Source organism: Solanum lycopersicum, chromosome 12 (genome assembly GCF_036512215.1).
Source record: "Solanum lycopersicum chromosome 12, SLM_r2.1".
In the NCBI taxonomy this organism is placed as follows: Eukaryota; Viridiplantae; Streptophyta; class Magnoliopsida; order Solanales; family Solanaceae; genus Solanum; species Solanum lycopersicum.
This window is the reverse complement of record NC_090811.1, coordinates 68108785-68136768: the sequence shown is the minus strand read 5'-3', so window position 1 is coordinate 68136768 and position 27984 is coordinate 68108785. Positions and strand designations below refer to the sequence as shown.

At 35.4% G+C, this 27984-nt stretch overlaps 4 protein-coding genes across 9 annotated transcripts; 2 read left to right on the top strand and 2 right to left on the bottom strand.

Annotated features, from left to right (window-relative positions):
• Nucleotides 1–30: 30 nt before the first annotated feature.
• On the top strand, nucleotides 31–6137 carry LOC101263889 (uncharacterized). Of its 4 annotated transcripts, XM_069292848.1 has the most exons (13): nucleotides 31–1311; nucleotides 1420–1516; nucleotides 1600–1749; nucleotides 1896–2045; nucleotides 2310–2375; nucleotides 2555–2599; nucleotides 2780–2824; nucleotides 3005–3049; nucleotides 3145–3192; nucleotides 3490–3591; nucleotides 4018–4281; nucleotides 4499–4836; nucleotides 4931–6137. In XM_069292848.1, exons 1-13 carry the CDS (start codon nucleotides 904–906, stop codon nucleotides 5594–5596), a joined length of 2424 nt encoding a protein of 807 aa, XP_069148949.1. In that variant the 5' UTR covers nucleotides 31–903; the 3' UTR covers nucleotides 5597–6137. The 4 variants fall into 4 exon arrangements, with proteins under 4 accessions (XP_069148949.1, XP_010314757.1, XP_004253169.1 ...); XM_010316455.4 differs by having other exon boundaries at nucleotides 31–1516; nucleotides 4511–4836; XM_004253121.5 differs by having other exon boundaries at nucleotides 31–1516.
• On the bottom strand, nucleotides 4845–13134 carry LOC101261797 (uncharacterized). Of its 2 annotated transcripts, XR_739069.4 has the most exons (4): nucleotides 11293–13134; nucleotides 8392–9941; nucleotides 7202–7470; nucleotides 4845–5435 (listed from the first exon to the last, which is right to left on the bottom strand). XR_739069.4 is itself a non-coding variant. In XM_004252945.5 (3 exons), exons 1-3 carry the CDS (start codon nucleotides 11918–11920, stop codon nucleotides 7411–7413), a joined length of 2238 nt encoding a protein of 745 aa, XP_004252993.1. In that variant the 5' UTR covers nucleotides 11921–13134; the 3' UTR covers nucleotides 6940–7410. The 2 variants fall into 2 exon arrangements, 1 of the variants encoding a protein (XP_004252993.1); XM_004252945.5 differs by lacking the exon at nucleotides 4845–5435 and having other exon boundaries at nucleotides 6940–7470.
• A 25-nt stretch (nucleotides 13135–13159) lies between these two features.
• LOC101262095 (protein PHR1-LIKE 3-like) lies at nucleotides 13160–17775 on the bottom strand. 2 transcript variants are annotated; one of them, XM_004252946.5, is made up of 6 exons: nucleotides 17159–17775; nucleotides 15765–15841; nucleotides 15048–15099; nucleotides 14155–14233; nucleotides 13998–14070; nucleotides 13160–13757 (listed from the first exon to the last, which is right to left on the bottom strand). In XM_004252946.5, the coding sequence occupies exons 1-6, from the start codon at nucleotides 17385–17387 to the stop codon at nucleotides 13359–13361; spliced, it is 909 nt and encodes a 302-aa protein (XP_004252994.1). In that variant the 5' UTR covers nucleotides 17388–17775; the 3' UTR covers nucleotides 13160–13358. The 2 variants fall into 2 exon arrangements, with proteins under 2 accessions (XP_004252994.1, XP_004252995.1); XM_004252947.5 differs by having other exon boundaries at nucleotides 14155–14218; nucleotides 17159–17746.
• Nucleotides 17776–18914: 1139 nt separating this feature from the next.
• LOC101262603 (protein arginine methyltransferase NDUFAF7 homolog, mitochondrial) lies at nucleotides 18915–27549 on the top strand. Its single transcript, XM_004252948.5, has 14 exons — nucleotides 18915–19139; nucleotides 19226–19302; nucleotides 19794–19905; nucleotides 20619–20701; nucleotides 22348–22413; nucleotides 22584–22684; nucleotides 23044–23162; nucleotides 23400–23440; nucleotides 24073–24158; nucleotides 24829–25006; nucleotides 25122–25238; nucleotides 26170–26214; nucleotides 26647–26778; nucleotides 26869–27549. Exons 1-14 carry the CDS (start codon nucleotides 19094–19096, stop codon nucleotides 27001–27003), a joined length of 1338 nt encoding a protein of 445 aa, XP_004252996.1. The 5' UTR covers nucleotides 18915–19093; the 3' UTR covers nucleotides 27004–27549.
• The last annotated feature ends 435 nt before the right edge of the window (nucleotides 27550–27984 follow it).

Genomic DNA, 27984 nt, shown 5'->3' with positions numbered 1-27984 from the left:
GTAGCCCCGCGGATATATAATCTAATATATAATAGGCATAATACATAAATATAACTCTTAACTTGGCGTCAGTTGACAACTATGATCCTTAACTTTGAATGTGCAAAAGTAGGCACTCAAAACTTGTATAAGATTGAACATATAGACACACGTGTCCTACATGACATGACACACGTAGGACACCACGTACGATACAAATTTTTCATGTAGGGTGCCATGCAGGACGAATATATCAATTTGTTCAAATTTATATAAGTTGTGCACATCTTAAGTTAACGAGTCACAGTTGCCAACTAGCGTCAAGTTAAGGGTCAAGGTTTCATGTCTATGTATTATGCATATATAATATATAACCTCGTATAATCGGTGTATAATCGACAATTCACGTGTAAAATAAAGGCAAAAAGCAAAAAAAAAGAAGAAGAAGAAGAAGAAGAGATGCTTGGTGAAAGTAGCAAGAAGGGAACAAATGACTAAAGACGTTTTGCCCTTGTGTTTTGCATGACATAAAAGTGTGGAGAAGATGTATCTTGCGCCAAACTCGACCCCCAAAGCTTAGCTCATGATGCGAGGATTGCTCAAATATCTAATAAGGAACACACAGCACTCACCCCCTCGCAAATATACAAGCCTAACTCAACCCGAGAAGCTAGGTCACGATGTGAGGCTTGTCGTACACACAACACATATCCTCAGCTAATGTGATATGTTAAAAAGCGTAAAAGTCACAGTAACAAAACATTAGATTCTTAAATACTTTGGGTATTAGAAGAGCAATCGATCCAGCGTAAAGGCTTGTAAAGAAATATTTCGCAACACTATGCTTCTACTAGCAGTATATATTAAAGCCATTTTGTGACAGATGAGTGGCATCAACATAATCTGCAGAAACAAGTAGTGAAAATGGCCTCAGAAATTCAAAAACATTCATCAGGACAAGGAATGGGAAGGACTTCTTCACAGGAGCTGCGCGAAAAGGAGAAAGAAGTTAAAGATAAAATATTTCAAGCAGCTATGGCGAATAAGTGGAGAACAGTTAAGCATCTGTACACCGACAAGGAGTTTGTGCAGTTTGTGCATGAATTAAAACTCACTCGATCTGAAGAGACTGCTCTTCACTTAGCTATCACTGCTTACCATCCAGATCGAGACGACTCTTTACAGCATCCTCATTTTACTTGTATCAAGGAAATGATAGATGACATACCAGAGGAAAATCGACTACGTACCTTAAAGCTGAAGAATGATAAAGGGAACACACCTCTTCACCTTGCAGCAGAACTCGGGAGTGTCAAGATTATTGAGTGTTTGGTAAACCCATCAGACTCTGATCTCATCAGGGAGACCAATTCAAAAGGGGAAACCCCCTTATTTGTAGCAGCTTACCGTGGCAAACTAAAAGCTTTTCTCTACCTACAGAAGTGTTGCGTAAATCAAAAAGAACGTGGTATTGATCTTTGTAGGAGGAAAGATGGGGATAACATTCTACACGCCGCCATCTCTGGCGAGTACTTCGGTAAGAGCCAATCCCCTACAAAGACTTTACTAATTATCAGATATTTCAACTTTACATATGTTTAACAACTTATCTTGTAACAGATCTGGCTTTTCAGATAATACATCACTACGGGCAACTTGTCAACTATTACAACGCAGAGGGAATGTCTCCCCTACACTTCCTTTCCAGGATGCCTCAAGTATTCAAAAGTGGCAGCCATTTTCGGTCCATAGATAGCATCATCTACTACTGTAAGTGTGTGTTCTTTTTATCCTTTGTTGCAAGTGCAACACATTTACTGTTTTCTGTTAGCCATAAACATCCAACTTTTGCATGATGGTTCATGTTCATCGTTCGTGAAGGTTATATAGCTAATATTAGGTTCTTTTTTTTCCAGGCACAAATATCGAAGAGCTAGAGTTAATGACATATAAAGCTAAAGATAAAGAAGATTCACATAGTAAGCTTAAATGGAATCTCCCAGAGAACTACCAAACAATGGTGGAGTTCTTTGAACTACTTTGGAATGGGACATTGAAAACTCTACGTGAGTAGATTTACTGCACGTGATCAATGACTTATCTAATCTGTATAGTACGTTATACTAGTACAAAAACTTTTTAGGTAGGAAATGACAACAGATACTCCGATCAAAACAAGAAAGCTGCTCACTTCCTTTTGGGGCTTATTGAAAACGCTAGACCAATCTCCTTTTGAAAATGCACTAACAGACTGTTTTGAGCGACTGTTGTTGGTACTTTCTACCTAAGAGTTTTACATTACCAAGACTGATTCTATCTTTTCTATCCAGGTTATCTTAACCGAACATACTTTGGGAATCGACTTTACTTTGGGAATCAAGAAGACCCGTCTAAAAGTACGTGATTACATAGAAACATTCTAGTTTATCAACTCATCCATGCTGAGTTAGTCAATAGTAACAATTTCTTTTACAATATGAACTAACCAAATTATTCGAGTGCCTCGGGCACTCTTGCTGGAACATAGTACATAAGAACTTCACATGCTCCGAGACTGATTCTGTTTTCTATCCAGATACTACAGGAGCAACTAATGAGAATCAAGGCAAGAAGTCTCAAGGTACATGATTACATAGAAACATTCTAGTTTATTCACACATCCATGCTGAGTCAATCAACAATACCAATCTCTTTCACAAAATGAACTAACCAAACGATTCGAGTGCCTCGGGGGACTCTTGCTGGAACATAGTACATAAGAACTTTACATGCTCCGAGACTGATTCTGTTTTCTATCCAGATACTACAGGTGCAACTAATGAGAATCAAGGCAAGAAGTCTCAAGGTACATGATTACATAGAAACATTCTAGTTTATTAACACATCCATGCTGAGTCAATCAACAATACCACTCTCTTTCACAAAATGAACTAACCAAACGATCCGAGTGCCTCGGGGAACTCTTGCTGGAGCATAGTACATAAGAACTTTACATGCTCCGAGACTGATTCTGTTTTCTATCCAGATACTACAGGAGCAACTAATGATAATCAAGGCAAGAAGTCTCAAGGTATGTGATACCTTTCAGGTTATGTGGACTTTTAATTTGTTTTTCATGACAACTCTTACTAGTACTAACTTATATTTCCTTTTCTGCACACTAAGGCCATCAAAATAATCAGCAATATGACGTCGAGAATCCCCCAATTCAAGGTGAATGCATACACATGTATAAATACCAAAGTTCAAACTAAATATTACCTCAAAGTATGATGATTAGATCTAATTCATCAAAACATGCAACAAAATATCAAGAAGAGGTGCATGTAATATCAACAAAAAGACACAATATACCACCATACTGATTCTCCATCAACATCAAAGCATTGAGCATTAGAGCTGCTTTCTTTCCAAGCTATGTGAACATTTTCTATGAGAAAAAAATTGATAGAAAGAGAGTGTGATTCTCCAACATATTTCTGCTAACAATTGATCTCTCTGGAATTCCAGCTGAAAGGAAGAGAAGCCGCAAGTTGTTTCCAGACAATTACACCATCTTTATCGAGTTCCTCAAATGTATAATGAAGATTTTACTTATTGTATTGGGTATTGGTAAGAATTATTCTTAAAACATTTCTAGTTTATCATGCATACATTTCTTGACTACTGAGTGCAACTGCTGTAATTCTTAAAGAATCAGACTTGTTAATCGTTCGAAGAATGTAGTTCCAACCCCTTTCTGATATATTTTCTGCTTCACCTTTTGTTTGGAAATTAAACTAGGAACTAATGACTACATTTTGATACTTCTTTACCCTTGATTGTTGTTTAGAACGTAAGAACGGGTTGAGAATAGGAGAGATATCAATGGAGAAAAAGCGGAAAAGGACTAAAAACTCTCTTCTTCTTTTTCTTGTTGAAGTAGAAAACTAAGAAGGGAATTTGTGTTATTGTTGTTTGACATTTAGGCAAGTCCCATCCTTTTCACATTTTACTTTCCACATTATGTCATCAGGATTCAAATCTTGTTGCATGCAGGACTCCAAAGGACAAAAAAACTAGAGGAAAGGAAAAAGCAACATACATGGGGAGTTCAAATTATGAAGTTGATGATTGAGAAAGAAGAACGTTACAAATCCTATGAAAGTACTGGGGGGGAGCCAGAAGATAGGCCCAATAACCAAATTGGAGCACCTCCTCCAGCACCCCCTTCAGATGTTGAAAATGAAGACAGTAACACTGCACAGATCGAGCAACCACCAACTTCAAGCACAGATAAGAAGATAGATGATCTCAAGTCTGGTAAAGAATCTCTCTTATTCTGGTTATACTTGTGTGACACGGAAAACTTTGTTCAGTCATCAAGACACTGCATTTTTAGCAAGTCAAGATCTATCGCATCAACATGCCAAAAATTTATTCTACTTTTCCAAATCAGAATCAAGTTTTTTCTTTTTTATGCCAGTTATAACTTCATCAGAAGCTATATGTTCGCTAAAAGCAACTAAAATAACTATAGTTCTAAATACAGATAGGTCCAAGACCAAGGAGACACCCCTATTAGTGGCATCAAAGATGGGTATTGTAGAGATGGTACAGACGATCCTCAAAAAGTTCCCAATAGCCATTCAAGATACGGACTCTAACGACAAGAACATACTGCTTTTGGCTGTAGAGCACAGGCAGACAAATGTCTATAATTGGTTAACAGGAGAAAAGTATCCAGAGTACGTGTTTTATCATGTGGACAACCATGGAAACAATGCAGTGCACCTAGCTGCAATGTATCAGAAGCTCGAGGTGTGGCGCATCCCTGGTAGTGCTCTACAGTTGCAAGGTGAAAGGAAGTGGTACAAGGTAAGAGATTTTTAACAACCAACCCATATTTTAATATCACAAGGGATTAACTTAATTACACTAACGTGTAAAATATTTTCTTATCATAATGCAGTATGTGAAGCACACTTTGCCACGACAATCATATGTTCGTTATAACAATAAAGGTCAGACACCAAGACAGATCTTCATAGAGACACATGCAAATTTACTCAGTGATGGAACTCAATGGCTCGTCACAACTGCCAATTCATTCTCTCTCGTAGCAGCACTGATTGCTACTGTTGCCTTTGCTACATCTTCCACAATCCCAGGCGGAGCAGATGATAACGGCCATCCACACTTAAAAAATCAGCCTGCTTTTGACGTGTTCTCTGTAACATCACTAATTTCTCTTTGCTTCTCTGTCACAGCTCTAGTGTTTTTCTTGGCTATCCTCACATCTCGATGCCGACACAATGATTTCGAGAAAGACTTGCCAAGAAAGTTGCTCCTTGGATTAACTTCGCTTTTTGCATCAATAACTGCTATCTTGATCTCATTCTGTGCTGCACATTTCTTTGTCCTCCGGGATAAATACAGGAATGCGGCAATTCCAATATACGGGGCAACATGCATACCTGTGGTGTTTTTTGCATTTAATCAGTTCCCTCTCTATGTTGATCTTATAAGGTCATACATCCAAAAGCTACCACTTCGTAGCTATAAGGTGTTTTATACTGATTCCTCAGAAGCAACTAGCTCAGATCAAAAGAAAGAAGGTAAAGAAAAGAATGATTGAAACAAGTCGGAATTATGACAAGAGCAGAGCTTGCACGGTTTCCTAATTCAGTTTCCAAATAAGACCGGGTTGTTTTGTGTCAAAAAAATGATGAATTCCAAGAAAGGTTTCCCTTCGTTGAGAGTAGGCGAGGTGGAGATATAATTTTTCTATGTATTCTTGAAGATACTCACACTTTTTTAAGAGTTCCGTGATTTCATATACCTTTTTTCCAGACTAAAGCTAGTTAAAATAGAGTGCTTAATGTTGTTTGATCCTGTAATTCATGTGAACTTGAGGAAGTCTAAGGGAACTTATCATATCGAGATAGCGCAAAAAAGGCATTATCCTATTTTCCAGACTAAAGCTAGTTAAAATAGGGTGCTAAATGTTGTTTGATCCTCTAATTCATGTGAACTTGAAGTCTTAGGGAACTTATCATATCTAGATAGTGCATATCCTATTTTGTAAAATTATTGAACAAGGAAACCGTTTAGATTTTCAAGGATCATTTTTTATCCAATATGACTTGAATCCAAATATAAAGATTACTCCCCGGCAATACCTCGCTCAAGCTCTATTTGATTTGTATTACAGCTGGTCCATGTAAAGAGTTATAGAATGTAGATTTAAGGGCACTACAAGAGTGACTGTGAACCAAATTCGATTTATGCCCGTAAATTTACAACAGATGCTATACTTTTGTTAAGGAGATCAATGACAGTTTATAGCGAGGGCAAAGTAGATTGGTGTTCACTGATGTAGAGAAAGTCATATAGCTAGAAAGGTCCTTTGGTGGGTGTTGGAGACGAAAGGAATTTATATTAAATTAATTATATTTTTCTATAAGATTAAAGATCTTCCTGCTACTCTCCACGATTGTAATTAGGAACCTGTAATTTGTTGTGGCAGGTTCTGTTTTTTGTTTTGGAATAGAATACAAGTTGTTATCTTCTAAAAAAAAAAAGGACATGCATTTAGGATCCATCACTAGCATAAAACCAGCAGTAGGAAATGCAACGGAATTTCTCATAACCGTGAGTTTACACCGAGGGTCAGAATTGAGTATGTAGTTGTTCACCCTTGTGATGCATGAGCTAATAACTACAATACAAGATGAAGTTCCATGTTGTAAATAGTAGTGTGCTAAATCACAAAACCAGCGATGGTACATGGTAACTCTACCCACCAAAGTTAAGACAAATGGGAAGAAATCACACCTAGTGTCTTGTGCCTCCACTGACATTTGAAGACAAGACCTTACGGTACACAATTCACTGACTACTAGGCCAGACTTTCTGAAGGATATAGCTTTTTCGCTTCTTATTTGATGTAAATAGGTAAGAAATATCCTCAATAAGTACTTTAGACAACGTATCCAGTACTCACTAATTTATTATTAGAAAGAAAATGTGTAATTTTTGTACAAGTAGCTAATATTCAGTCTTTACCATCTAATGATCGACAGAAAGATGGAAGATAAAACAGAGGTTTAAACAACAGGGATCTTACATTTGAACACTTCATATAGATCAACAAAATAGCAGAGTGATAAGTTGTTACCAGCCGTGAAAAGCGATAAAATTTGTGTGCTGCCTTAGTCATAATCTTTCTTCATATTCTTACCTAGTAGAGGATTAACCCCCATTTGTCCTCCAAAGTTGCACTTTAATACCAGCAGCTGCATGCTCTAGAGAGGCCGTTCCAAGAAGAACTACTTCTCAAAGAGCTGCACAACATCTCTTTGAAAATTAATATGGAGTACGGAGTATGATTTGGACCGCCTTCCCCGGATCTGAGCAAGTTCTAGTAATCGTCATGCAAATTACCATACCTCAAGAGCTTTGTTGCATTCCTACAGAAACACTTCGAGAACGTCTTTTCTTTGACATGCCCTGAAAGACAATTGCATACCATTACTTGTATGCTCAAGGCATATGAAGCAGGAACAACATGGTGACTAGACTACACTCTCAATGTGAAAAAAACAAACATAAATAAGGTCAACTCATTCAGGATGTATCATTACGCAGTCTACTCCAGATTATTAGTTAAACAGTTACACTTCCCAGTCACACCCACTAATTGCAACTTATATAAGTGTCACTATGATGGAAACAAAATCAATTTTTTCCTTGGTGCTTCATTTAACAAATACAATTGATCTCAAATGACAAACAAACATAAGCAAGTGGTTTTGTTGAACGCAACAGATTGAGAGCACAAATCTTAGATTTGGTACTCTAAAATAAAATGAGTTAATGATGAAGAATTTATAGATTGGACAGGGCCCAAAGACGTGACTCGTAGTAATAATCATTCTAGTCACCCAAATACTTCCAACTACTTTATTCCTAATGAATGATAACCAGCTTCCGAATGCATTCCAGTGTCCAATGATGCTTAAGTCCAGTTTAGGAAAAAAAGAGGAGAACTGCAACGGCTACAACATAATATTCAGCTCATACAGTCTAGGAAATCATTCTCAAATTGGTAACTGTTTCTCCAAGCTACATGAAACACATGCCAGTGGCATTACGAGACTCACTTCTGGAGCAGCTTTAGATGAACCTTTCACAGAAATGATTACATGATGACTTATTGACATTCATTTATACATCACATTCCGGCGACAATACAAGGACAATGTTAATATGAAGATCAACCTTCAAAGTGATATGAACATTCTACGCTCATCATGATCTTGGCACAATAAGAGTAACCTCAAAGTTGAAGGAAAATGCATATAATAAAGAGATGTACGAATGAACTTATCACCATACAAGACAATGGATATGAACCTGCTAGTCTAATACCTTAGAGAATGGCAGGGGCAAGGAAGCCTGTCGTACAGCCTTCTCAGGTTCACCAAGCTGCCGAATCTCTTGAAGTTGGTGCGCTATATCCTCCAAAAGCTTTAACTGCATCTTTTCTCTTTCTCTATGCTCTGCAGTCAAGTCAAGTTTCTCTCTTCCCTCTTGCACAATCTTTAACCTCTCTCGAAGCCGCTCCACTTCCATTTCAATTTTCAGCCTTTCATTGTCTACTGAGCATACGGAATTTCCCCGAGAATCACGCAGCAAAGGTTTACCACGTGAGCCCACTGGTGGAAGCCCACCAGTAGTGTCTGAACTGATTTTAAGATCCACTTGAGTATACAACGTGCTAGTACTTGGACGATCTCTAATAACATCTTGTGTAGGAGAAGCTTCAACAGGGTGACTAGTTTTCCCACAAAATTCTAATGCACTTTTCCTAGATTCACCATTACTGACATCATTGCAAAAGTTGGACCCGTCGACAATGACATGAACATCGTGAACACGAGGTTCTTTGACTGAGGTCAAATTACATGGACATTTTGATCCCTGATATCCAACTGTCTCATGATACATCAAACACTTGTCTTTTCTAGAAACATCAATACAAGCTCTGTCACTTGTTTCCATATCTGGATTTTCTTTTAGCACTTCACCTTCTAGGGGAATGGCCTGATCAGGAAGTTTCTGTTCCGAAAGACCTGTCTCACAGGGTTTCAAGGATGTGTCCAGTATTTTCCCATTCCCTGGTGCCACATCGGAGTGGTTAACCATAAAAACCATCTCTTTTTCCTGATATTCTTGACTGCAAGAATGCTCTGTTAAGTCAACTTGCTTCTGGGAGTTGACATCTTTGTTCTGTCTTTGAATCGGTGCCTCTCCCGCTAAAGCAATATAGTTTTGTTTATCAAGAGAACTGACCTCCTCGGAGTTCTTATTTTCCGCAACAGTCCTCTTGTTGAAAGAAGCACTAATCTGATGAAGCATAAGAAGTGGATCCTCATTAAGATCAGGTGAAGCAACATGACGTCTTAGTGCATCCACTACATTCCCACTATCACCTGTTGGTTCTTCATTTCCGAGATAAGTCATCTGCCTATATACTTCAAGTTCCTTCTCCAAAAAGTGTTTCTCCCTCTCTGTCCTCATCAGGATCTCCATTAGAATGTTCATTTCCTCTGCTTCAAAAGCAGATTTCTCTTCAATTAATCTCTGATATTGCCGGGCGTCCATTTCAATAGCTGCCTTCTCCTCTTGTAGACGTAAGATCATGGCCATAGCCTCATCTGCAGCACTCGCGGCAGCATTTCTTTCCTTCTCCAGCTCAATGCAAAGAGCATCTCGAGCTTCTCGTTCGTGCTCTAAGGCTCGTTCCAAGAGTCTTATTCTGTTCCCCTCATGGAAGCTGGAAACTGGTTCCCCATTATGTCTCAGCTCTTCAATGGATGCGACGTTCTTTTCAATGTGCTCAATTTCATCAGAAGATCCAGTTAGTTCAAAGCTGTCTCTCTGGCCTAATCTCATAACCAGTGCAGGGTGGCCACCATCTATATTCACCACAAAGAGAAGCATTAGATTGATACATATTGGAACCCCAAGGCTTTAAAGTTAAATGAAACAAGGGAGGCTACAAATCGTAAAAAATAATAATTTGAAATTACTTAGTTTCATGCATCTACCTTTTGGACCCAATTAGTCTGGATTGAAGCTTACATTGTTGTTTCCTTGTATCCTCATAGTTATTAGACTGAAAAGTAATTGATTCTGCTCAACATATTTGATACAGCAACTACTACGCCTTAAACCCAAACAAGTCAGGATCAACTCTAATGAATTCTCACAGACCATGTTTCTCCATTTAAGCTCAACACATCTCATCATCATACCAAATAAAAATAAAAAGTAAACTAGACGTATAAATAACAATAATATAATTTATATATTATTTTACTCGTATTTAAATCTTTTACTCCAAGAAAAGCAGTAGGTTTAAAATCAATGACAACTACATTTCCAAATAATATCAGCTATATGGATCTTTTTTTTTTCAATTGTATTCAACCAATTATTACTTCTACTTCTTCTAAAACCGTTGCTTAACAAATTAAATGTTGCCAAAAGTTCCTTTGTTTTTCCATAAACAAATTATACCCAAAAAATTTTTAGCATAAGAGGTAAAACTATTCACTTAAAAGCATTTGATAGATAGAAAAATAACTATTTCTGCTTATGTATTGCACCAAATAAGAATGGTTTAAGCTAAATAATTGTACGGAAATGTTAAAAGATGACATAATACATTTAGTTTGTGTAATACAAAGGAGATGCATTGTTTTGGAATAAAAGATGCAGATACATGTTCCTAAGCCAAAAACTAAAGTCTCCGGATTTTCTTCCCTTATTAGGGGAACAGGGGCTCCTAGCGAGTCATGAACATTATGATGCATCATAATAACTACGACACCTCATCCCAAGCTCGTCTGCTGCAGCTTAGGCCTAACTCAACCCCAAAAGCTAGCTCAAGAGGGAGGATTACTCAAGTCCATATAAGTAAACCACTAGTCAATTCCCAACCAAAGTAAGACTCTAACCGACTCTATTTACCCCCTTCACACCCAAGTCCAATTGGAGTGTGGACCAGGAGCCCAAACCGGGGTAGACTGACTCAACCCCAAAAGCTAGCTCATGACGGGAGAATTGTCCAAGTCTATATAAATAGACGCTACTCCATTTCCAACCAATGTGATACTCTAACCCACTCTCAGGATGCAATAACAGGCTAAAAAAGAACTTTTTAGATAAACAACTTTTAAGACGACTAAACATCAAAACATAGAAAGGAGAGCATTAGAATTTCTGAAATCAAAAGGGCAATGTATCATTTCAATAATTCATTACCTTCTTTATTAGTACTAGGAGGAGATGGAGGACCTAGTGGGAAGTCTTCATATTGCGGATCATATGATGAAACTGACGAAGATCTCCCATAATCAACAGCTGTTTTACGCCTTCTTCGACGAACCCCTCCTCTTTGTCTCTGATTCATCACTCCTTTCCCCTTTTGCCCAAATTCATTTCTTGGACTTAATTCAATCATAGCAATATTATGCGACTTTCTTGCATCTGATACTGAACTACATGAAGCCTCATCACCCATTTCAAGATACCCATGAGGACTATTCCCCTTTTCTTGACCAATTAATCTCAAATTCAAATCACAATTCTGGTCTTTCCCTAAAATAGTATCAGTAAAAGGAAAGTTTGCTCTTATGGAGAGTTGGACATTCGACACTTTCTCAGCTGGGAAATCAACCAAGAGTCTATGAAAACATAAATTCCGATTTGGAACAGTACCAAAAAGAAGTCCATCACCAGGACATGGCAATCTCAAACCAAAAAAATCAAGAAACTTTGATGCTATAAAAGCTACTGTTGCTGCACAAAGCAAGAAATATGCTATAGCAAGATCAACAAAAGCTCCCACAATACCACTCAAACTCCACATATACCTACCTTCACAAGACATTTTTCACCCCAAAATACTATTAAGAAGTTCCAACTTTACCAGTAAACAAAGTATAAACTTGCACAAAAACTGTAACTTTACTAGTAAACAAAGCAAAAAGAATACCTTTTTTCCTGATAAACTTGAAAAAGATTTGAACTTTATCCTCTTAACTCCACATATAGCTACCTTCACAACTCACAATCCATTTTCACCCCAAATATTGGTAAAACCTCCAACTTTACTAGCAAAAAAAGCATAAACTTGCACAATAGTTTCAACTTAACTAGTAAACACAATAAACTTGGAAAAGATTTGTACTTTATCTCTTTAACTCCATATATAGCTAACCTCACAACTCACAAGCCAATTTCACCTCAAAATACTTATAAAAATTCCAACTTTACTACTAAACAAAGTATAAACTCGCACAAAAATTGTAACTTTTACTAGTAAACAAAGTAAAGATCCCACCTTTTTCCTTGAACCAACTTACAAAAGATTCGAACTTTATCCCCTTAGAGATGACCAATTGATTCCTCCAAGAAAACCCAAGAACAAATTGACCAGAAAACAATACCCCATCAAATTTAAAACCTATGATCAATGAAAGAAACTGTTGTTTTCTTGATTTGGGTACCCTAATAATGACTGTTTTTGGTTTTCTTGATCATAGGATTTTCCTCACATGTGAAAGTTTTCTCTATTGATATTTAATTTTCTTGAAGGATTAATACGATGTCGTATGATAGACTTTACCTGTTTGATTAGTCATATGGTAATGATGATAAAGGTCATTTATTGTCAGCTCATTGTTGCTTCTACAGACACCACGTGCATTATTTGCATTTAAATATCATTCAAACTTTTATCCATTTTTAGTCATGTTAAGATTCTTGATCCATGCGTCTCGATTAATTTTATAAAATTAATATTCAATTTCTATCGAACTCCGCTAAAGATATTATCGATATGTATTGGCTATACACATTATGTATAAAATAGAGGTATTTATTTGATTATATAAATTAAATTTGGATGACTTCAAATTTTGGGAGCTAATTCCTTCTTTTGCATTTATAATTAAGTCTAACAACTCCTTTTTGATTGTACAAATGTTACTTTAATGGTTAAATATTTTTAACCTACATGAATACTAGTGTATTTATAGACAATAAGTTGACTAATGGGTTAATTCATAACTCGATCAAATAATATTTTCGAAAAACGCAAAAAAAAAATCTTTCTAATAAAAGGTACTTAAAAAAGATTAAAACTTAGATATTATACAAACAAGTAAACTTGGATAATGTACAAACTAAGTACTTGCATGTGGAGTTCAACATGTCTCGTCTTTCTAGATCATCAAACAAATATAGGAGGAGGAACATATGTCATCTAATATCACATCGCGATAGAGCTTAAATGAAACAATAAGGATTCATATAGCGGGCTTTACTCAGGAACTAGTCATCATCCATTGCACTTGTGTCATATTGTTCTCCACAGGCAAGACATCTCCGTTAGCTAAAGCTCGTGGTCTCTTCTTTAAAGCACTGATGCTCGTGGGAGACGCCGTGGTTGTAGTCGATGACAGGCATTCACCGATGCTAGCAGGCATATCGGAAGCATTTTTGTTCTCAAAACTAGTAACGACTTCAGGTAATGAAGAAACTGGGACAATCCCATCACAGTTGTTCGTCGCGCCTTTGATTGCTAATTCAGAAAGCTGTTCCCTAGCAGTGTCTAGATCAGGAGATTCCACGGAGGTATAGTTCAGAACTTTACATGCTTTCTCGAGTATCGTTTGCAAATACTTGCCCTGTGCTTCGATACGAAGCTGGACATGGCGTTGTACCTGATTCAACAAACCACAATAACTACCATAAACTAACCTTCATATAAGAACTTAATAAAGAGATGATGTGACATTTGGTCCTACTGTTTGGGGAAAACCGTGACGGGCTAGAACGGCCGAAAGAGGACAATATCACACCATGTTAAGAGTATTTTTCGGGTTGGGTTAGCCCAACGAGGAGTTGAGACTCATAGTTACACAAACATTACAAATGAGCAAGAAAAAGGGGAAGAGACCGACCTCTAGCTGCTCTTGTAGTCTTCGTTGAACTTCCATCTGTACTCGAAAAGCCTCGGTAACTTGGTATCCACAACTGAGAAAGATGTAAGAGCATATCAAATTGATGCAAAGTACAACACTTTATTTCTAAAGAAGAAACTCGGAAGATACTACATACTCATTTATGTCCTGGGCAACTACTTTTGATGAACCCGACGCTGAGGGACTTGTATCTTGACTCTCTGCCACACATGATTCTGTTAACACACATAGCTAATAACAATGTAAGAATTAGGATTCAACTGCTCAAAAGGGTAAGATATAGCAACAACCGTCTTTTCTTCGTTATGGAAATAGTTATCCGCGTACTCACATGTCCATATATATATCCTTCCCTAATTCACATATACTATCATACCCATCATACATTCCTCTCAGAGATGTCAATAGTAACATACCAACAGAAATAATAATATTTAAAGCAAATGGCCAAAAAAGTACAGTACTATTTGAAGTTAACAAAAAGTTCACTCTATAAATAGCTTCGCGAATGGAAAGAGAGCAACAAAAGAAGAATGGCAATCAGATACTTGAAATCTTGAATCCGAACATCATTCTTATAACATTTATTTTGTTGTTGTTATTAGAGGTTTTCAGCAGTTTTTATCTTTTAGGAATTAAAGGGGACATGAAGAGACTGATACAGAGAAAGCATTTCTGGATTACTGAAGCCTAACGACTTCGGTGAAGCATCTTTCAAAATTAAGCCAGGTATATCCAGATTACAACAACAAAATATCGAGTGTAGTCCCACAACTTGGGGTTTGGGAAGGGTAGAGTATACACGGACTTTATCCCTAACTCAGAGATAGGATGTTGTTTCCAATAGACCCCCGGCTCAAGGAAAAACAGTCCAAAGCAGTCACGAAAATGAATGATTGAAAGCAGTGCATTGAATTGTAAGTACATAGTCATTAACGCGTCGTTTAATGTTTTTAAGGTAATGTAAAAGTTGCAAGAACGCTAAAAAGTTAGGATAATTAGTAGGCATTGATTGGAGTATTCAAATACCATCTTTATAGCTCTCGGCTGCCTCCTTAGATTGCTTCCCTAGGCGATATTTCTGCAAGGACATGTAAAATATAAAGAGTTCAAGGATCTGCCTGCAAACTAGAAGAAAAAAACTGTGAACTACTTTTTCTTGATCTCTTTCTATTATGATTTATGGCCCGAATCCTTTTGCTTTTCTTATTTCGATATGAAACTTTTTTCTATAGCTAAAACTGCGAGTCAAAATGAACTATATGTAGTCCATTTTTTTTGGCTAAAATGTGAGAACACATCATCAATTGAATATTCATCAACAACAACAACTATGCCTCAATCCTAAGCAAGTCGGAGTTGGCTATATCTATATAAATCATCACTAAACATGTGTGTTTCTCCACTTAAATTTTGTGTCAATCACTAATTCATCATTAGAGCCATTTTGTCAAAGTAAATATCATTGAAACCTAGAAGTTAGAACCATTTCACTCCTCAAGACTCACATTGAACTTGAACGATTTAATGTCTAGCTTCGTATCTAAATAAATTCAAATTTAGGAAGTTAAGTAAAATTCCGAAATTGGCTTAAACTTAACCTTAATTCAATTTTGTGAGACACTAGATTTAAGGTTTTAGTTAAACTAAAATCTTCACACCAAAGGCACATTGATTGAATAGAGGGAAACACGTCTTGGCAACTAAAAACAATTCTGTGCAGAACAGATGAGACGACAAAAAAACCTGGAGGTGTGACTTCAAATGATATAGGGTGAGTCCTTTCACCCCCATTGCCTTCATAATTGTTTTTGGCGTAGCCTCTGCAAAGTGAAGCAATAATTCCACAGTCAATATTGTGTCACTTACTTCAACCAAGACGAGTAATGAGAAGGTAAGATTCAAGACGAATCAAGAAAAGGTCTGAAGATTTACATATAGCAATACTACATGGTTGGCAATAATTGTAGTTCCAAGAAAATAACCGAACCAAAACCAAATAATTATGTGATCAAAATGCCATTAATTCATATTAACTTGCTTCCTAAGACGCCTAGAAATGTTACTATGTTACTCTAAAGTATCGTTTTCTAACAAAATTCTTTCATTAATCATAGGACTATTACCCGAGAGAGAGATGAACGAGCAGAAGTTAACGGTCAAATGATCAGGAGAAAGAGTTCTTAACTTTAAGAAACCAGAATCGCATGACGTACAGACATGCTGAACGTTAAGATGTGTAGTTATTGAAGCAGCGAATGTATACATCATCTAAAAACCCCTTCCCCAAGATAGTCTCTAGACGTTATCACAAATCTTTAATCATCAAAATCTCATCAAAACACTAATCAATTTACTTTTCACTCACCAACCAAACAACATTATTTTCCTATAAAATATTTACGACTATGAAAAATGATCCTACGAAAGTAGAAAAAGAAGACATAGTAATAGAAGTTAAAAAAGAAAAAGACAGACACATAAACTGAAATGAAGTAACATATGAATGTTACTAATGTATATAGTCTTGCAACTAAATAAATGAGAACTTTACAAGTCATTTTCTAGCAAAATATTTTTTTTTCCAAGAAAGCCTCTTAGTATAAGTCAATTTAATTTCATATCATTTACTCCAACAACATTATCCATCATTATCAATCTTCAATCTAAAAAACTTCATCCAAACACTATGCCAAATTGCTTATCACACGTAATCTTAGTAGCTCAGTTGGTTTGTCTACCTAAACTTTCACTACGAAAGTTCAATTCTCCACCTTGCAATCTCTCCCGCATTTCCCCTTCCCCTTCCCCTTCCCCTACTCCCAATTTCCGAAAATTTTAAAAATTGTTTTTCACTCACTAACCAAACAACATTATTTTCCTAGAAAGTACTTTCCACTATGGAAAATAATCCTACCAAAACTAGTACAACAACAACAACAACAAAAACAGTCTAATCCAATAAAGTAGCGTGTGTAGAGGGTATAGTGTACGCAGACTTTACCACTACCTTATAGTCGTTTCCAATAGACCCTAAAAGATAGTCACAAGCTACAAACATTTGTAAGACTATAAATCAATCTCATTAAAGGTACTAAAAAGCGAAAAAAGTGTCATATAAATTGAAACGAATAACGTACTATCTGGGCCACCGAGTTGAGAAACAGCATCCACAAATCTTTCATGTAGCTCCGCCGTCCACCGGAGTCTAGGCCTATGATCTGCCGTTAAAACCAAACAAGCATCCCCTGCCAAATTTGTCATTTCACCAGAAAGTGAACTCTGTAAACTAGGAAGATGATGATGATGATGATGATATTCATTAACTCCTCCATTTCCATCAATACCTAAAGAAGAGTACATTTTCATCCCAAAAGTTCAAAATTTCAAAGCTTTTCAAGCAAATGAGAGTGACCCACAACACTAATTTCCACTAAAATGAGCTCTAGTGGCAGCAAACATCATAAAGATTGAATCTTGATTAGTTTTTTTGGACATTCAAGAACAAATTTTTGACACCCAAATGGGTAAAATGGGTGGGGGTGGGCGTGGGGTGGAGGAATTGGCAGGACAAGACAGCTATGTCCTGTTGTGTACTGTCGTTTTCTTGTCTCTATTTGCTGTCTCTATTCTCTACAGTATATTAGTGACAGGTAAGTTGAGAGAAAAATGGGCAATGGGGAGTTGGTAAAGGGAAAAAAAAATATTACCGACATGGCTTTTGATGCAATGGTGGTTTTCAATTTAAAGTTTTATTATAAAAAAATCTTATTAGGAGTATTATTATCGAGTAGACCCTAGAGTGTTCAAATTACGATCTTGAATTTACTTGGAAAGTTGAGAGAAACGGGTATTGGAGAGTTCGTAAGAACAAAAAATAGCATATTATTATTATGATGTAATGTTTTATGATTCGAGTTTTCAGTAAAGAGAAAATTTTGTTAGAAACATCATCCTTGAATAGACTCTAAAGTATACCGTGTAAATTTAATTGAAAGATTATTTAATTGACTAAATTGTTACATTTTTGTCTTTTAAGTAAAGTTCCCATTACACAATTACTTAACTTAATAATATCAAGCTTGAGGCTTAATGGCTTAATATTTTTTGTCTGCCTATAATTTGACAAAAAAAAAGAGTATTATGAGAATATTTTTTTTTCAACTCTTCAAATAATAGTTATATATCCTATTTGTGAAACTTATGTTAAAGTTCTTAAAAATAATTCAAGTTGAAATAGATAGGTACATGGGTTGGTTTGAGTGGGCATCAACATGGACAAATTGATTGTGGACTCAAAATTGGAGAAATTAAGCGGATATTTCATTTTGATATCGTTATTTAATTTATATTTTTTATATATATTTATATTATAATAATTTTAAATTTATCGTATCTTAAATTTAACATACGAATTTAATTATTTGAAAGATGTTGCATAAAATATTCCGCAGATAATTTCATTATCTTTATCAAAATAGAAGTTTTATATATTTTTTTTCAAACCTTTACTTATTTATTATATCAAAAAGGATATTTATTTGTATTTATCTAGTTTTAAAATTAAATAATAATTTATCACTAAATTTTTATTTTATCGTATCATTTTACTTGACTCTTATATCAAATATATATTTTTTGTTTTAAATTCATCCTTTAAACAAATTAAGAGTGTTTTTTCATTTATATTATCCCTAGTATTAAATTACTACATAAAACAAAAATCATAAAAATATTAGTTAAATTTGGAATTTTAAAAAATTAATTAATAAAAATAGTTTAATAAAATACATATTTAACTAAAATTTTTTTAAAGATAAATCAAATAATATGAAACGACAATAATTGATGAATAGAGTTACCTATATATATATATACACATATATATGTGTGGGAGATGATAGATATTCAATTAAATTAGTTAAGTGTGCGAAAGCTAGCATAAACAACTCGATCATAAAATAAACAAAAAAGATTAAAAAAATGAGAAAAACAAAAATGAATTCTTAAACCCTTTGAAGAACAAAACCCCCTTCAAATCTGAAACTCAAAAATCTACAAAATCAAAAGTGTTTATGGCTTCTTCACGAAATCTCTTCTCCCTGTTTCACAGACACAGAGGTTGATTTTTTCTCTTTTTTGCTTTGTACACTAATTTTCATTAATTTCTGAAATTTTTTAATGATTTTGTGTTGTGTTGTGTTCAGTGATACCATTTGAGTTCTTGGGTCAGCCATCTTCAGCTTTGTTCTCTACTCACATTGTTGGGGACACCCCAATTCTTGTAAGTTCTCTAAATCTCTTTCTTTGTAGTATATGTGTATTTGGTATGCTAAAAAAAGATTCAATTTTTGGATAATGGTTTCATTTTCTTCAAGATATTTAATGAAAGGAAGTAACTTTGCTCATAATTTGTGAAAAAAAAGTGTTCTTGGTAAAAAAACAGATTTGTAGAGGAGCCATTTCAAGAAAACTTTTTTATGGCATATACCAAACACACCCTTTTAGTTTTTTCTTGATTTATTGCTTATTTTTGTGTTCCTTGGTAATGTGAAAGTTAGATATGTTATTCACTAGGCATTATATGATCCAAGACTTAATTTTGAACTGTTTGTGAAAAAAAAATGTCTTGGTGAAAGTACTTTTCGGTGTTCAAGTTAACCAATAGTGGAAAATGATTTCGTTAAGGAACCATTTAATATGGCATACCAAACACACCATTTTAGTTTTTCCTTGATTTATTGGCTTATTTTTATGTTCTTCGGTGATGTGAAGGTTAGAGATTTTATTCACAAGGCATTGTATGATCCAAATGTCGGGTATTTCTCCCAGAAATCAGCATCAGTTGGAGTTCTGGATAGTAGCATTAAGTTCAATCGGTTTGAAGGTAATTGGGGACTGTTTTACTTTACTGCGATGACTTAATAGGGATTCGTTGAATTGTGTTACTACATAAGTTCTCAGTATCACACCTCAAATACAATCCTGAATTAGTTGGAGAGCAATCAATCAATCAATGACAGTTTTATATGAAGCGGAATCAATCAAAAACTATGCCTCAAGAAGTCAAAAATTAGCTGGAGTCTGATATATAATCTGTTGTATCAATTTAGTTTTATTCAGGTGCAATTCACATAGCATCAGTCATAGTTTATAAGAGCTTAGGATTACCGAGTATGCTATTATGAAGCTCACATAAGCAGATTTTTCTTTAATATGAACTGAAATGCTTCAAACTTCGGTCTTTCAAGATTGAACTGCTGGACTTAAAAATCAAGTATTATATGATTGACATTTTGAATTTTAATCAAATATAATGATTCACCTATATTTGTCCAATTTTTGTGGCATATGGTTCCTATTGAAAAAAAGAACTTTCAAGAGTGTGTGTGACAGCCCTGAACAACTATTCCTCAAACTTCTCCAACAATTTCCTCAGTTAGACAGTAATTATAGGGAATTTATAAAACTAAGGAAGCAGGAGATGTGAAATGTTATGATGCTTTCAGCTGCATGATTGTGCAATCTAAAAGTATATGTCATTTTTTAATCAGTAAATGTATTATAGTCCTTACAAGATGGAAAATATGAATGTTTTAGGTAGGAAAGCATACATGAAACATTTGGATAAGATTTACAAGCAGAGTGATGTCTCATGGTTTACTCCAGTGGAGCTTTTTAAGGTAATATTATTGTTTTTTATCCTTCTAAATGTGATTGTAAATTATATATGAGAAAATGATGTAGACTACCTCCTAGGATAGTCTTGGGAAAAATATTTATCTTATCATGAGTAGAGAATAAGTACTTATCTTATGGTAAACTAATGCTTCTATAGTCCCATTTGAGAAGTCACTTTTGTATATTATCAACTCTGGGAGAGTCCTCTCTCTCTTTTCTTGCTTCATATTGTATTGGAGCCTAGCTTGGTAAGGACTTAAGTAGTTCTCTGCCAGAGTTTTTTCTCCTTTTTTTATCTTGCTTCATATTGTATTGGAGCCTAGCTTTGTAGGGACTTAAGTAGTTTCTGCCTACCTAGGTGTCTGCTGGCTGAAGTTTTCCTGTATTCTCATTATTTTACTAGTCTTGTCTCTTTATGATGACTGGTCGAGTATGACTTTTTTTCCCGGTGACCGCTTTGGCATCAATCTCCTCCATTACATTCTCTTCTGTTACTCTTGGGGCCCTTTATACCACAGTACATACCACGTTCATCTAGGACTGGTATGTCATTCTATGTCAACTGACCTGTCAAATCAGCTCTGCATGTCTAGTTAAGAGTCTTTGTCTATTGACCTATTAAGTCAACTATCCCTATTTATTCAAGGAGGACCACATTAGAAGTTGCACAACAATGTCTGTGCCATGTTACGAAACAGTAAACACTTTTGGCATATTTGAGTTGATTATTCAGTTTTCACTTACAAAGTCAACCTTTATTGTCTCCTTGAGTTTGAGGCCTGTTGAAAATCAACAGAATTAATAAAGTTATATCTTAAAATGAGCGTAGATTTAATGAACTTGATCATAGAATATTATGTAGGATATTTCATAGGTTCTACTAGAAATTTCTGTGCTTAAAGGTAACAAAACAATTATTACCTTGTTTTACTTGTATTAAGACTCAATAATCAATTTATGACGACTTTTCTTTCCTCTTCTCTATCTTGTTTTCAAAATGTAGTTGCACACCACTCACCACTCACCACTTTAAGAGCCTGTTTGCCAATCTTCTAAAAAAATTGCTTGTTCTGGCAACAACTTTTTGTCAAATGGAATACAAAAAAAGTACTTCCGGATAATAGCAGTTTGTGGTTGGCAACTCTTTTGCTAGTATTATAGAAGCAGTTTGTAATTGGTAAAGCTTTCCAGAATTGTTTTGAGCATCTCATCATGAAAAAAGATCATGTAACATTCACTTTATACTTGGTATTATTTAAGTAGGATAAATAGTTTGAGATATTTAGATAACAAACTTTTAATATTTATTATGAGAGCCTTAATTAAGTTTACCAGTCTCATTTAATCAAAATGTAAAAAAAGAAAGAAAAAACAATAATCACAAAACAGAGATAGAGAACAAGAGACTTTGATAGTGGATGTGTTGTCGACAATGCGTGCAGTTACTTCTTGTCCATATTGTTTTGATAGTTTGGTAAATATAGATTTATGTTGAGGGTATATCAGTGCTGAAAAAGGTTCATTCTCATTTTAAGACAGTTTAGTTGAGGTAACCAAAATTTTCATCTGTATGAATCTTTCTTTTTCACAAACTTTTTGTTGTTTACTATTTTAGTAGTGAACTCATGCCATATGGAATTTTCTGCAGCCCTGGTATGCACATGGGATAGCTGAATCCATTTTGCGTACTACAAACCTATCTGTTCCACTTAAAGTAAGTTCCTAATATTGAAAGAACAGAACATAAAAAGCTGCATTATGATCTTTACATTGTCCACTGAAGCTTACTAATATACATGCTCTGTACATATTCATCTTAAATTTTACTATATTGAGAAATCCTTCACTTGCTTTACATGTTGACCGTCAGTTTTTTGGGTGTAGATATATGAAATAGGTGGTGGATCAGGAACTTGTGCAAAAGGCATCCTGGATTACATAAAGTTAAATGCACCGACAAGAGTTTATGATAATATCAGCTACACGTATGTGATAATGCTCCTTCTACCCTTCCTAATTGAGAGTGCTACACATCATGAACTTGTTGTGGCATGGTTTAGAGTTACAGAGTAAAAAATTCTTCCAAATTATGCATGAAATAAAGTGAAGGAAAAAAATTGTTTAAAGAGCTTTAGGGCATCCAAAAGGGCTTATAAAGGTCTTGTGCTACACCTGCTAGTCCATTAACGGTCTTAGGGTTAAATACTTAGATTCTCGCTGTGGTCTTCAGAGAAGAATACTGGTGCAGCATATAATGCTACTCCTTTTATACTTATTTCTCCACAGGTGCTTCATTCAATCAATCCTTAAAGAAATACTAAAGCCCATCTTCTCTTGAGTGCAGTTCAGTTGAAATCAGTTCCTCACTTGCAGCAAAACAGATTCAAACTGTTGGCGAAGTTGATAGCCACTTATCAAAATTTAGAGTTGAGCATCGTGATGCTACTGACAGGAACGGTTGGGGTATGATGCTGTAAATTATCTGATCCTGTTCTTTATTTTGCACTATTGCTTAGTGGCTTCTTGATAGAATAAACAAACAAATTATGATTAACAGCTTAAGTTGCATTGTCATAAATGATATACATGTAAGTACATTCTGGCTCATTGATCCTATTCATGTGGATTGAAATTCTGTTTGTTTGGTTTCTAAAGATTAACCTATTCTGCACACTAAAAGAAGTTTTCTTGATGAAGCAGGAGATGTGAATGAACAACCGTGTTGGGTTATCATGCTAGAGGTATGGATATTTTCTTAATTCTTATTTTTTGTAATAAGGTAAATAATTTTGTTAATGTGGGAAAAACTCCCGTATACAAGCCACGTACCAAATAGTAGAGAACCTTCAAAATATGTGGTTCTCTACAAATGTCACCCAATCTTTTATTAGGACAAAGATTACATGGGTGAACCAAAAATTAAGAATAAGAGGCTATTTCTCAGATGTAGAAAATCTTTTTCTAGCCCTCAAAAGTTCTCCTACCTTGTCTATTCTTCTATTTTTAATCTTCTTAGGAAAGTATGGTAAATTACTTGTGTATTGAAATTGACTGTCTTACTTTCTTACTCGGTGGTTTATTAAGCTCAATATGATGAAAGAAATTAACTAGTTGGTGGAAGTTGTCTGCTCTCTTACAATGCAATAACAAAGATATGGCATGCTTGTAATGAACACTTTGCAAATCATACAAGAATGTAATCACAAATCATGTATTTTGGATTTTGCAATACCCCATTAAACTGTGAGCCCGAAAGGTTGTGTACTCGGAAAGAGTAATTTTCTGGCCTAAATAAGTAGTATATATCTATAAAGTAGATATTGAACCATCAACTTTATTCCTTGTGCTTATTAATGATTGAGTAATCTTTTAGGTGCTTGACAATCTTCCTCATGATCTCATTTACTCTGAGAATCAAACATCTCCATGGATGGAAGTGTGGGTTGAAAGAAAACAAGGGTAATTCACTTTGTACTTTTGAAATGACTTATTGATGCTGTGCTCTGGAATTATCTTATTTTTTTTTACATTTTTGATTGAGATGTTTTTTCAATAGTATAGGTGGATGGATAGCCTCAAGAATGTTGCTAGGAAAGTAGTATTTTCACAAGCATAGTTATCTACAACACTTGCTCTGTGTGATCATCCATGCATGTAGGTCATCCGAGTTTTATGTTTACCTTATGTGCTATTAATGAAATTAATTGTTTACTGTGTCTTGAGATGTCTTATGTGTCCCTCTTTTTTCCTTCTTCTCTTTGGGTGGTTGGTCTTTCATTCGTAGAGTTTTATCTCCTCTCTGCATAGAAGGGATTATTGAGGGAAAATATTGAGATGGACTTTCTAGATACATATTTATGGAATGGTCCCTTGCCCTTTGATTGATAAATCCTGAAACTAATAGAAGTAGCAGTAAGTATTGGTTTTTTGTCATAAGGATCTCTTATGCCACTCCACACTCCATTCACACGAAGAGTAAGAGAAGATAAGTTTGCTTTATAGCTGGATTGAGCTTGATGCTGAATTATTTTGGATTGGCGATTTTGTTCATTAGTAGAAGGCCTAATGGCTGAGCAAGATTGTCAATCTGTCTATAATGCTAAAACACATGTTTGTCTTCTTTTAACAGGGGAGAACTCTCAGAGTTGTATAGGCCAATTGAAGACTCCTTAATCAAATCTTGCATGGAAATCATAGATATGCCTGATGCTACAACGGGCGGGAGCAGGGTTAGTTCAGCCATGAAAAATATTTGGGCAAAAGTCCTTCCTAAGCCAAGATGGTGTTGGCTTCCCACTGGTTGCTTGGTAATAATTCTGCAGTGTTGATTGAGCTCTTTTGTCAGCTTAGTTTGACATATTTAATGCTCATGCTTGGTAAAAAATATCATATACTCATGCAGTACTACTTCCTAAAATTCAGAAACTTCTAGAAGTTTTACATGGAGCTTTACCGAAGATGTCTTTAATCGCTTCCGATTTCAGTTATCTACCTGATGTTAAAATACCTGGTGAAAGAGCTCCACTGGTTTCAACCAAGGTACATTCCATTTTTTCTCTTTATCCCGTCTACTTTCTGTGCTTCTTTGTAGCCTCTTTTGATCTTACATTATACTCGTACAATTAAAACATCTTAGTCAAATTAGTTTGTCAAATGAAACAATGGTGTCATTTTTTGGATGATAGTGGTTGGAGGACTGCAGTGGGTTTTCAAATGAAGCAAATGTCTGCATTCGTTGTTAAACTGTTAGGCTAAAATGCAGTTAAACTGTGCCTTACTCGGATTGGAGAAATTGATGGAACCTTGAAGGGGAGAAAATCAGGAAACTAGAAAGAAGAGAAAAGGAAATTTGAGCAACTAAATATTGCTGTATGTTGGTTAAAATATTACTTGCGCTTCTTAGCCACTGATTCACATAATTAGCTTTTCCACCTCCACAATTTATGTCTAGAAGAGAAAATAATTAAGTCTTGAATACTCCATATTTGGGGAAGATACTTATGCTCGCCAGGATGGGGACCTTACTGTTCTCTTCATAATGAATAAAATTTCAGTAGCAACTTTTCCATGTCTAAAGTTAAAATATGAACGATCTATAGATATGCATCAAAAGGTAAAAATTTGTGGAGGATATGTCTCTCTAGGGAAAGAAGTGAGCCCACACATCACAAGCTACGCCCTTACTAATAGAATAAAACCTTTGGAGCAAACTTGGTTTTAGCAATACATCTACATCAATATGCTGGTCTGGTCTATCGATGTGTCCTAGAGCAAAACATGCATTTCAGATGATATTATTTCTGGCACTTGCCTCATTTCGCGCAAAATGTCTTATGGGATAATCCTTTGTCATCCTAGAGGCAAGAGCTTGCTTTTAGTTTTCTTTTTCCTTTATTAGTTTATGCATTTTTATAATAATAAGTTAACCGACATCTCTAAAATTCATTTACTGTTTTCATATTAAATGCAGAAAGATGGCAGTAGCTTTGATTACAACAGTTATTTGGACGCAAAGGTGATCTGATCCTTATCTTTTGTATTTCTCCCTGGATTTTTTCATGAATGTTGTTTATACGAGGTATTTGCTTGATGGACTTCCACTCCAGCAAATAGATTACTTTTGTTTTTCGTATCACCCTTCTCTACTATGGTCATAATTCATAGACTGATGGGAAAACATGTTAGGAACTTTTTTGCTTGCGAAAGTGATTTTAATCCACTTAATCTTTCTGTGTTCCCCTCTGTCCGTCCTAGCCCTTTCCAGATAGAGTTGTTCGGTTGTTATCTAAATAATTTTCTTTTCAACTTATGTAGGACTTGTGAATTCAATATTTAATCATTATGCTTCTCATCCTGAATATGTAAAACTTTGAATATCTGTTGTGTAGTAACATCTGCACTTGGCCGCAATGGTTTATACTTTATATGTATATATTTCTATTTGCAGGGGGACGCCGACATATTCTTTCCAACAGATTTCTTGCTCTTGGAACAGATGGATCATTACTGCTCTGGGTGGATGAAGCAGCAAAAAGATGGCGAGCCATTGAAGCGGGGAAAGAAAAGACGTACTCTTTCGGTAACTCCTATCCTTCATCTGTGAGACACCAAAGTTCTCCTTTTGTATTTTTTGCTGGTTGATATTCATTCATGGAAATATTTGTTATAGCTCGACACAGCAGCATTTATGGAAGAATTTGGTCTCCCAACAAAGACGAGAACTAAAGATGGATATAATCCCCTCCTGGACGACTTCAAGAACACCAAAGTTTATTTGAGCGTTCCCACACACAACGTCAAATAGTCCATTCCCTTTTTTCCCTCTTCTACAGCAAAGGCGTTCAAGGAGGGGCACGTAACACAAGTGAAGAGAGGACACTTCTCAGTGTGACTTGAATTGATGAAACATATTGTTCAACCTTAAGTTCAGCTTCTGGAAAACAATATTTGAAGACGCTGGAGATAACAGAGTTGTCGATGTCCTTCTGTAGCAATGATATCGAGGTAGCAGTATCCGAGAGTTTGTGTGATCAGATCAAAGATTGTTTGTGATTCTTGGTTATGAACGCGTTAACGATAGTATCAAGACCTGAGAGTGGTAGAAGAGATGGATAGTAATACTTATATACCTCAAATAGCAATATTTACAGGAAATAATGAGAAATGAGAATCTGTTGGTTTCTAATATCTGTGTTTTGCTCTTTTTGTTCCTTTTCCTATTAAGTTTTGGTTTTGTTGTCATCTTTCAAGCTGGTTATGTATGTCACCGATTTGAGCTGTGGAAACAATCGCCAAGTAATAATGTTTGTATTTGAGTAGGTTGTTTATATCACAATGCGGTATCTTTTCACGCCTCCTTACTTTTTTACCGCTCCTTCCCCGCACCCTCGCATGAACTAATGTAAGTTCTTTCAGTCCTTTTCGAGCTTAGCATAATTGTTGATATGTAATAATTCCTCTCGAGTCTGGAGCCTGAAAAAGCAAAGTCTGATCTATGATACGCTATAATCATCCACCCCGTCCCGTGCCTCACTTGCTAAGCGGGCTCATAGTCCGAGGAAGGGGAACCTCATTTGCAAGTTCTAGCCTTGATTAATGACATATGACCTAAATTAAATTTAATGACTAAGATTTAATTAATTAAATTATATTCATAACCATGATTTAAATTAATAAATATATAGTTCTATCAATTAAAAATATTCCTATTATTTCTCCTTATTTCACTCCAAATTCCAATTGTTATATTAATTTAAAATATCTATGATATACTTGTGTCTAATTT